At 39.5% G+C, this 10,918-nt stretch overlaps 1 protein-coding gene across 2 annotated transcripts in view; it reads right to left on the bottom strand.

Moving 5' to 3' along the window:
* Positions 1-4,169: 4,169 nt before the first annotated feature.
* tsc22d3 (TSC22 domain family, member 3) overlaps positions 4,170-10,918 on the bottom strand; it is a 31,954-nt gene continuing 25,205 nt past the window's right edge. The window contains exons 1-3 of one of the 2 annotated variants that reach the window (XM_077577569.1): positions 6,446-6,774; positions 5,963-6,014; positions 4,170-5,609 (exon numbers count right to left, since the gene is read on the bottom strand). In XM_077577569.1, the coding sequence (XP_077433695.1) occupies positions 5,355-5,609; positions 5,963-6,014; positions 6,446-6,570 (432 nt within the window). In that variant the 5' untranslated portion in view covers positions 6,571-6,774 and the 3' untranslated portion in view covers positions 4,170-5,354. Of the gene's footprint in view, positions 5,610-5,962; positions 6,015-6,445; positions 6,775-10,918 lie in introns of those variants that run through there. The other variant, XM_077577568.1, reaches the window with a different exon arrangement.

Raw genomic sequence — 10,918 nt, 5'->3', positions numbered from 1 at the left:
GAGATGCCAACTTAACAAAATGTGTTTCTGTCATTCCCTGAACTGTAAAAGAAATAAACTTGTTCATATAACATTGTTTGTACATGCAATGCAAAATAAGTGCATTTCAACCCTCAAATCACACAACAGCCATGTCAATAGACACAACAAGGTTTGCAGGGAATTCTTAATGATAACTATTGGCAGTGACCCTACAGCTTTTAAACTGGAGAGCGCAATTGTGGCACAATTCCATATTATGTAACCAGCTGTCAGCAATCATTTGCAATGCTTTTGAACTGCTTTACCGAGAAACTAAATCCTTTTTCATATTGCAAGAAATGCGTCTGCAACAAAAAAAATATTTTTTTTTACTAAATGTCGCCAAACATTTAAAGTTTGCAAGTTTATTTCAGGGGACGCCCAAGTTGTTTTTGTCCACCCAAAAGACAAAATTCTCCCTCCGCATGCAAACTTAACCACATTGAGGCAAAGCAAATGTATCCCAGAAGGACAATTAGACTAGAATTTCCATCTGAAACAGATGTGGATGTGATGATTGGTAGCGTCTTTTTTTGTATTATATAACACTTAAAATCCAAAACAAACTCTTTCCTATGCTGCTGGATTGTGGGCAAACTTCAATCGAATGTCTGTTTCTTACAATAGTCAACCACTTTGACCCAAATTATGTAACCTAAATGTTGGATAACACAAATATGCTATCATTGATTTGGATTGTATAGCATGGAAAGTTAGATCTGTCTCTTTTAACAAAGAATTATTGTGGAAGTATTTTGTAGGCAATGCATGAAATCAGTTCTAAAATGCTGGCAAGGCCCAGGTTTGAGTGAGCACCAAGTGCTAGTACACCATGGCCGTTTTACATTAAAGCAAACATTGTGCTCATATGTTTACATACTACGGTATGTAAACATATGAGCACAATTGTACAAAAGTTAAACATAACTGATACTAAAATGCAATGAATCGTCACCAAAATTCACAGTTGCCACAGTATTTTGGATTTTATGGGCATTAAGCTTGTTTCTTGTCATATAGTGTGCTCATAAGTCTTTCAAGCACAACTGTGGTTGTGTTATTGTGTGAAGCCTTCACAACACATATGTTATTTCGATACTTCAAACTTCCCACTTTTTCGGCATCCATCTACTTCCACATAATTCATCCGATTCCCCTCATTCCAATTTTAACATATTCCAAAAATTCACAACATTCTAGGGTGGATTTTTCTTATTCTAAATATTCACGCTTTAGCCACAATTCCTGATTTTGTACCCTATTTTTCCACATTCATTCTTAATGGGAGATTCTACATTTCACATTTACTTTGTGAATTTTACGATTCACTTCAATCCAACTTCAATATATTCCACCAATTCCCGCCATGAGCGCTTCCATTTCTTTCAGTACCAAAATTCCCCATTTTGTACCTTACTTTTCTCCACTCATTCTTAACAGGAGATTCTACATTTCACATTTACTTCCACATTTTTCATCCCATTCACTCCGTTCCAATTTCAAACTATTCCTAATATTCACGCCACGGGCGCTTTTATTTTTTTCATTCCCAGGATTCACGCCTTACCCACAATTCCCCATTTTGTACCCTGCTTTTCCCCACTCATTCTTAATAGGAGATTCTACATTTCACATTTACTTCCACATTTTTCATCCCATTTACTTTATTCCAACTTCAATATATTTCACCAATTCACGCCATGAGCGCTTCCATTTCTTTCAGTACCAAAATTCCCCATTTTGTACCCTACTTTTCTCCACTCATTCTTAACGGGAGATTCTACATTTCACATTTACTTCCACATTTTTCATCCCATTCACTCCGTTCCAATTTCAAACTATTCCTAATATTCATGCCATGGGCGCTTTTATTTTTTCATTCCCAGGATTCACGCCTTACCCACAATTCCCCATTTTGTACCCTACTTTTCCCCACTCATTCTTAACAGGAGATTCTGCATTTCACATTTACTTCCACATTTTTCATCCCATTCACTTTATTCCAACTTCAATATCTTCCACCAATTCACGCCATGAGCGCTTCCATCTATTCCACAGGTTTTCATTAAGCCTTACAGCATTCACACACAATTTCTACAGAAATTGCATTTTCTAGTTACTTTAGCTAATGCTAAATTCTGTCTTGATTGACAGTTCAACAGCACCAAACAAGTCCCATTTCCCATGAGAAAGAAAGAAAGAAAGAAAGAAAAATTGGGATGCCGGAATGAGTCCTGCGTAGGAGTGCGACAAAACAATGGGGCTGGGAAAATACACCAGAATTTGGGACACAAGGGTCAAGACCGAGACTGTCCTGGTTAAGTTGGGACATCTGGTCACCCTATATCAGGATAATATTATCTCTTCTGTTGCCATGACAACCTCAGTCACCTAATCACCTAGTCAACTCTTTGTTACACACAAACACAGAAGCTTTAAAAAAATAAAAATAAAAAACCTGTGTAACAATGCAGTTGAGAAATTCACACTTCCTGATCTTAATTTATGTTTAGTCAATTCTACGTATTCTATTACACTCATAATCAATTTTACCAACTATTGGGGGGGCTAAGGAACAAAAAAAAAACAACCTAAATTAAAAATACCCATAATCATTTCCAGCAAAAGTGAAAAGCAGTTGGGGATTGTTACGGTATTATTTATGTGTTTGACCGTTTGTTAGCTAGCAAGCTACTTCCTGGTTTGTGGAGATGGAAATAAAACCATATTCAGGTGGACTTTTTTTTTTGGGCTAACAACAACAACAATTGCTTGCTACTTTAAACAAATAATCCATTCAGTGACTTATGAAATAAAAGGTCTGGAGTTACTCATTAGTTTTGTTACAATACAAGTTTCACTCACAAAGGAAAAACAACATTGCCTTTACTGCCGTGTGATTTGATCTGTGGACGTTCTTTTTGTCAAAGCCTGCTGTCAAGTTTCTGCTCACAGCACTGGACGGACGACAGTCTTGTGTAGGGAAGCCACAACATATCAAGTTACACTTGGGCTCTACTGACTGGCTGCCAATATGTCTGAGGGAAAATGCTACTAGGACAAACTGCAAAGATTCCAATCTAGTGGAATCAGCATTACTTCACTATCATTAGTGGCCACCCGTTTTCTCACACTGGAAACAACGCCTGGTTTAGGAGATTTCATCAAAACTTCATATAACTTTTTGAGATTGTGAGCTGTGTCTGTGCAGTTAAACAACAAAAAATTTTTGGTTTTAATGAAAGCATATTTGTCTCAAGTAGGAGCCTCGTGCCCTTGTGCATCACCAGCCTCCAATTTACACATCACATGCTTTTTATTGTCAGACAAGACTAATGGCTCGCACAGTTGTTTACAAATCCACGACATTTTTCAAACATGTCACGATGGAGTTTCTTCGAGCAGGAATGCGCCGTTTGTTTTGCCTTGAAGGACACTGCGTGACTATCACTGAACTGGACTGCAGATTGATTTCACAGAAGCTTAGCTGCACAAAACAAAGTTAGTAAGTTGACACTTCTTCCATTTTCCTGGACAAAATGTTATTTTCAAATTAACAAGCAGGACGCCCTCAAATTTGGGCAACAGTACAATCAGTAGCTGATAGGAAAATTGATCATCTACATTTAAGTGTTAACTGACATTTAATATTTAATTAGGCTAATATGCTCGTTCTCAAACTTAAAGTGCAATTAGAACGGTCAACTTTGTCAGTGGTCATTTAGCGAAACTATTGTGAGGTGTTTATAATTTTGTCATCTCATTTGAGCACACAAAAGTATTAAAATATTAGTAACAGATTAGTTCACCAGAGTTGTTTTTTTTGTTATATATATATATAAATGTTTGCGATAAAAGTTTTATAGAATGCCATTAACTTATGTACCTAATGGGCTCCAGGTGGCAGAGTGGAATCGTCACTTGCCTCAGAATCAGATTGCCGTGGGTTCGCTTCCCCACCTGGGGGACCGTGTTTGTGTGAGTGAGTGCTAAAAAATAATGTACATAATGTTGTGGCCAGTGAGCGCACATTATTTTAAAAAGAAAACAGTTTTGAATAAAACACAATTCACACCCGATGATCATTCATTAATGTCTAAACTAAATGATGGCAGCAACATGGGTCAAATTAAGACACAAAAACTGTGTTTGCATTATGTAAACATAAGGTTTATTGCAAATGTGCAGTTGTATCCAAAGAGTAGCAAACAAATGTTTTCAGGATACCTTACAGCAACAATACCGTTATCTTTACAAAACACAGAAACTTTTAGGACTAACTCGAAGCAAGACTTCGCCTGTGAAGTTTTAACATGGTCCTGGTTTTTGGCTCTCTTTACTGTTGTAGACTTTAAAAAAAAAATGTCTTTGGTAGTTCAAAAACAACAGCATCAGCAGAGCTCAAAGTAGAAATCAGTTCCTCTCGTACTACGTACAGGCACTGTTGTCATGCCATCGTTTTTTTTTTTTTGTTTTTTTTTTTTTAATTGACATCGGGGTAACAAAACGCAGCAAACATTGAAACGTCCCCTGCTTGCATGTCCACCCTGGGATGATGCTCCTCACGCCTTCAGTGTCGGAAAAACAATCTCGGAAGAGCATTTATTTTACAAAACAACTGATTTTGTCAAAAATAGAACAAAACAACAAAGAAAATAAACGGAATATGGCAGGATGAATTCCCCCCATGAGCAGCAAGCCCCAACTGCAGACAATACAACAAATTCTGAATCGCTACAGTATATGAATCAGTTTACCAGATGGATTATACTGCTCTAAGCTTCACCTTTGCTCATCCTGTTGATTATTTTTGTTAATGTACGTCAACACGTAATACGCGGAGGATAAGTCCTTGTTAGTGTGGAGCTGGGGAATCCTTGAAACTTGGATATCGAACTCATCCACGAACCGGGGGCTCACCGCTTGTCGAAAAAAACAATCTTAGGCGGGCCGACAGGAAGTAGCCTCACTTGTGCTCACGCATTCCAAGTTAGCACCGGCAGGACCAGCCCAATCGAGAGCAAAAGGGACAGGTGCTGGCAAACCCTCCGTCTGAAAGCAAGCGCTCAATTGTGTCCAGTGGGCCTGCTCTTGATTCTTAGCGCCCGGCGTCTGCCAGAAAGGCGCAGAATTGGACGGGATCAGAGGACAGTCCTGACACGGCGCAGGTCTCAAGTTTTGTGCTTATCAGAGTCAAGTTTTTGTCCCATCGGGCACCATGCCCTCATTTTCATTGCCAGTTTTTCAGCGGCAACGATTCTGTAGCGCAAAAAAACATGGAGGTCCATTGCTGAAAAGGGACAGTGGCTCTGCCCGCCCCAAGGCAGAGCCACTTACACAGCAGAGCCAGTATTGCGGCTGCTCTGCTGCTCCGACATCACCTGCGCGCTCTGATTGTCCAATGGGAGGGGGACATCTGTCGGGATTCGGGATTGGAACTTCTCCAGCTGCTCCGGACTGGCCAGGTTCTTAAGCAGGTAGTTTTCTCTCTCAAGCTGGTTGTTTTTTTCCGCCAGCTCCTTGATCTGCTCTTTGAGGATTTCCACTTCCTCTCGCACGGCGTACATGAGGTGGTTCTTGACCAGGTCCTGCAATGTCAAAGAGAAGATTACAATGAATGACTACGATAGAAACTTCCTCAATAAAAGTTGTTTTACGCTGCTAATCAAAGTGGTTTATTCTTGTCTGCAGCCAGTTTGGAATAGCAAATAATCGGCTTTCAATTTCTAGATGTAAGGTTATCTTGTACAAAGGCAACTTTAGCTGACAAGATCAAAACAAGTCAACTCAAACATATTGGGTATGTTAAACTTGCCACTAAAACGAGCAGTCAATATTAATACGTCAATGGTCAAGCTAGGCAAACTTTTCAGCATTACATAACATGTAACACTTTTTTTGTTTTGGACTGAATGTGTGTGTGTGCGCGCTGCAAGCTTACCATTGCCTGCTCTATCTTGTTGTCAATGGCCACCACGCTAGCACCAGAGGCACTGCAGGAGAGAAACAAAAACAAAAAGAGAAACCGTTAATTCACTTGAAAACCACATAATAGTAGCTTCACAGGAAGACAACAATGTTTTTTTTTTTTTGCAGTGAGCTTTTTAAATGCACAGAGCGTTATTGCACATAGCGTCCAAGAACACACTGGCGACAACAAAGCATTTTGGGCAGTTGGCCTCTTTGATGACGGTTATGTAACGGCTGCGTTCTGTGGCCTACATGTCATTTGCAGCATATTTTGTCAGCAAATAAACAGCGTTGGAGAAAAAAAAAAAGAGCATTGCTGAGATTTAAGACGATTTGTGGGTAGAGTTATTGTTGTTTTCGTGGCACGACGCCTGCTTCAAATTAAACGCATGACAATTTTCTTTATGGCCACCGCATCGTCACGTAATAATGCGTACATCGGGATGATGTTTACCTGTTGTCAAGCTTGACCGATACGACGTCCCCTCCGAGTAGCGAGGAGAAGAAAGATATCGAAAAATTGTGCAGTTCGTAGACGGCCACCTCCATTGACGTTTTAGCGAACATCTCCGTGCTCATGGTCAGTGCCAGACTCGTTTGGAAAATGCTTCTCGCCACGTTTGCGAGTCGTTTGCGTCAACTAAAATAATGGAAGTAAGTCCGCTTTTGGTTCCGTCGATGCACGAGCTGCCAGGGCAAGTGCGGTGTCGAGATTGTTTAAGCTTCGCTGCTTAGCTGAGCGACTGTCTGCTGTGCTATTTTCTGCCACCCACCACTATATAAACGCCCTGGGCTGTGACGTCATGTGACGCATGCATATTTTAGTCAAATTAGCTGATGGCTCCAGTTTTGGGGTGGTGCGTTTGCATTCCCTGGGGAAACTCGAACTTATATTTTAAAAAGCACGTGTTACTAGTAAATAAACACTGGCAGCTTTTACATTAAAACTAAAAATAGCAATACAATTTTATTCAAATAACTATATGGATGGAATATAATTGTTTTTGCAAATACAATTATTGACTGACATTCTTAATACAATTTGAGCATTTAGTAAACGTGGATTTTGTTGTTGTTGATAGTTTCTGCATTGGATCTCAGTAATTGTTTTAATGCATCATTGGTGGTATTTCTAAATAAATAACATCACCCACTATAGCAAACCGTAGTTGATTGGTTTGCAAACTTTTCACACCAAATATTGCGTAAAGAAAAATACCAGCATTACATTGATATTTTATGCCATTATAACATTATGCACAGTTTGAACATGAATATTTTTCTTAAATGCAAGACAATAAAAGTGTTGTTCTTAAATTAGCATTAAATTAAAACATATTGCACACAAGACCCAAACAGATTGTGCCTAGGAATGTGTAAAATTGTGCAAATGTATTGTACTTATGAGTTAAATACAACTCAACTGTACGTTTTTTGTTTTTGCATATCACTTGCGAGAGCCCACACACCACTAATGGTATCTGTACCACACTTTGAGAATCACTTCTTTAATTATAATTTGCACATGCAATTGTAAGATGATTGCTGATGAGACATATTGTCTAATTATGCCTTTATATAAAAAATGGAAGGACCATATTATTGGCGGTGATTTGTAATGATACAATGACATAAATAGATATTTATTAAACAATGCACCATTAGATTCTATTTATTAATTTACATGCAAATCACAAGATTTCAATTTGGGTCAGCCAAATGTTGAAACTTAAATGTCATTTCTTGTTGACACAGAATTACATTTTTGTTTCAAACGGGAGGACACACACGGACGTGATAAACAACTCCACAAGTCACACCTATCATAGAATACTTGTACAGAATGTACAGTACTGCACCACCAAGTGCAACGTGAAGGTATTTTTCCATTCCGTCTTGAGGTGCATTTCCTTTAGCTCTGTGTCTGCACATTATGGGCCTCTAGTGGTCAAATTTCATATTACAACAGGCCATACAGAACGTGCAGAGAGTGATAGGAATTTTCCATGCGGCTTTTAGTAAATCTATAATTTAAAACTTCCGGCTTTTCCAGGCGGTGCTTTTCCATAGGGTGTCTTTAAAAAATGAAAATGACTTGTTTATGCAGACCAGCCACATGGTACTTGTGTTTACTAGTAAGATGCTAAGTCGTATAGAGGAATCAGTCAATCATGTGTGACCTTTTGACATCACGTTTATTTGAGTGTTGCAATTGTACCAAACCTCATGCACGGTGTCAAAATGAGTTTAGTGGTGCATATTGAGTACACAGAGGGAGGAGGGGGGCGGGGGGGCACACCTGTTGAACCCCCCCAACACGCACACACACACACAGTGTGCGCTCACAACTATTGCACAACACGGCTTGTTTTCACACGCTCAAACACCTTGAATGTGTGCCTGTGTATGTCACAATGTGTTCCCAATTGTATCTGTCTTCTGATTTATTGCTTGTGATAATTACATTGTGTTTTGTTTAGGATATATTTGTATGACGCCGCGTAAAACAATGTCAGCAAATCATCTGCTTCATTTTGCTTGTACATTTGGTAAAGTGACCACAGTCCACAATTGTCCAGCAGTATTGTGAGCAAAAATAACATTTCATGCCGATTAACTGTAAAATTATAAATCATCTAATGGAGTCCTGCAAAATGAAACACGTTGCATGGATTTGCCATGCCACATTAGCAGCACAAAAAAAAAGGTCTGCAATGCAAACATGTGGAGTGTGAGAGCTGACTTTGGATGGGCTTGTGAGGTTAAAGAAAGAGTCCACTCTCTGGGTCGTAGGGCCCAAATGGCCGACAACTGTGACAGTACAGCTGTCAGCTTTAATATCAAGCTCTGTTCTTGGGATGAAGAGCTTATCCTACCCTGCTACAGTAGTCCTATTTGGGAGCGGCGAGGTTGTCACATCCATTTTCTCTCGTTGGTTAAAGATGCACGTACATTAAACTACAGACTCTAGGGAACATCTTAGTACTGTTAAGCTATTCCCAATGCACAAAAACACACAAATAAAGAATTGTTTAAATTAAATAAGTGTGTTTCTAAATTTATGACACGCCCATATGAATTCCCTCCTACTTCTCTGGAAAACTTCACAGCTGGTCTATGTTTGGCATGTGCAAATCTGTTCAAAAGCTTGCAATGATGGGCCGCCCTTTCCATCAAATGTTCCCTGTGCTATAGCCAGCTAGGTTGTATAACACTGTGATTCATCTTCACCAATAGCTGAAGACGACTCGGGTGGAACCATAACACCGGTTTCCCAGCTTGATGAGCCCTTTTTAGCCAGAAAGAAAAGTATGCAAAAAATGGCACACAACATTCACAGGAGAAAGATATCAGAAAAACATCTCTTTTCCAGTTTCCCTTGTACAAGCAGCAATGCAAGTTAAGTTGCATGTTTGAGTACACACAGCCTCGAGGCTTGCCAAAGGCTGTCCAAGGGGAGCACTAAAGTGAAGTTATAACTGATGCATGGCAAGTAAGAATGTCAAGAAAGCCCTTACTAAGTCTGCAATACCTGGCCAAACCATAAAATTATCTATACTCTCTATTTGTGCACAGTATGACTAAACCTTAACCCAGCACTGATCAATAACTTGAACATTTGATTTGCATCTCTATCGTCATCAACTGTCAATCAACATGTCCGCACACTTCCATCAATGGTCTGCCACATGACTTACCGCCGATCTGGCCTCTTGAACAGACTCGGTGAGTAAGGAGGTGAGTAGCTGAAAGGTCTGTCATGATAGCCAAAGTGCTGAAGGTGACAGCCAAATCTATGGGGCGGTTCAGCCAGGTGGAGGGCGCATATTGACGGACGTTGAGGTAAATTAGCATCGGAGAGACATGTGTGACGCTGTCCCATGTTGGCCTTCGAGTAAGGCAGTACCCCTTTGACTGCTTTTTGTTGCCACAATGGCACAATGGGACAATTGAGAAGAGGCAACATCTCTGCACATGCCGTCATAACTGCGTACCATGCGTGGACTGGCACGCCTACCAATAGCGAACAAGAGGTTATGTTTGACATCATTTAAGCGGCTCCCCTATTATTCCTTCTTTTACATAATAGTTTATGGTCTTATGGAACAAAAAAAGTTGTTTTTATTTTTTTTATTTTGAACTTTTCTTCTTCTGTCTATTGTTATCCAATGGCTGCAGTGCTCTGAAGGCCAGTACATTTTCACATATATTACAAACCACAAGGCAGTAGGCTGCTAGGACATGTCATGCAAATAGCCTTAACTCAAAGGAAAAAAATAATAATAATAAAATAAATAAAAAAAATAAAAAAAATATATATATACATATGGGCCCTTGCTGCAGAAAGAGCTGACTGACCTGATAATTCATTTGTGGATTCATGTTCATACAAAAGGAACCAATCAACAGCAGATCATGCTATAACTAACTGCAACGTGCAATTAAGAAACCATGGCCTAGTTACGTCATGATAAAAATGACTTTCACGTCAACGTCAAGCAGTCTAAACTGTCTTAATGGAGCTGTCATTATCACACGCAAAAGGCCAACTCTCGAAGATAATAGCTTTGACCGAGTTTGGAAGCAGTTAAGTGATCGCACTAATGATCCATATGAGTCACTTTACCATTCAAAGAGCAGGACGCCTGTTATGATATGTCTGTTCACAAATCCAAAAAAAGCCAGGAATGGGGAGAAATATGCTCCACACAAGAAGGCCTGATCAGATATTCGAATACCAAACCACAGAATTGTGAGGCAGAACGGCTAAGCATACTGTACATGCACCTTTCTGTCGAAAATAAACTCCAACTAAAGACAGTATTAAAAATAATTCACCAACTAACAACTAAGCCAACTGGATTCGACTGAGTGATTGAGTAGGGGAAAAAAAAGTTTGCATGGCATCTACGATGATGGCACTACT

The sequence above is a fragment of the Vanacampus margaritifer genome, chromosome 10 (assembly GCF_051991255.1).
Source record: "Vanacampus margaritifer isolate UIUO_Vmar chromosome 10, RoL_Vmar_1.0, whole genome shotgun sequence".
In the NCBI taxonomy this organism is placed as follows: Eukaryota; Metazoa; Chordata; class Actinopteri; order Syngnathiformes; family Syngnathidae; genus Vanacampus; species Vanacampus margaritifer.
Note: the sequence above shows the minus strand (reverse complement) of the source record. Positions and strands in the feature narration are given on the sequence as shown.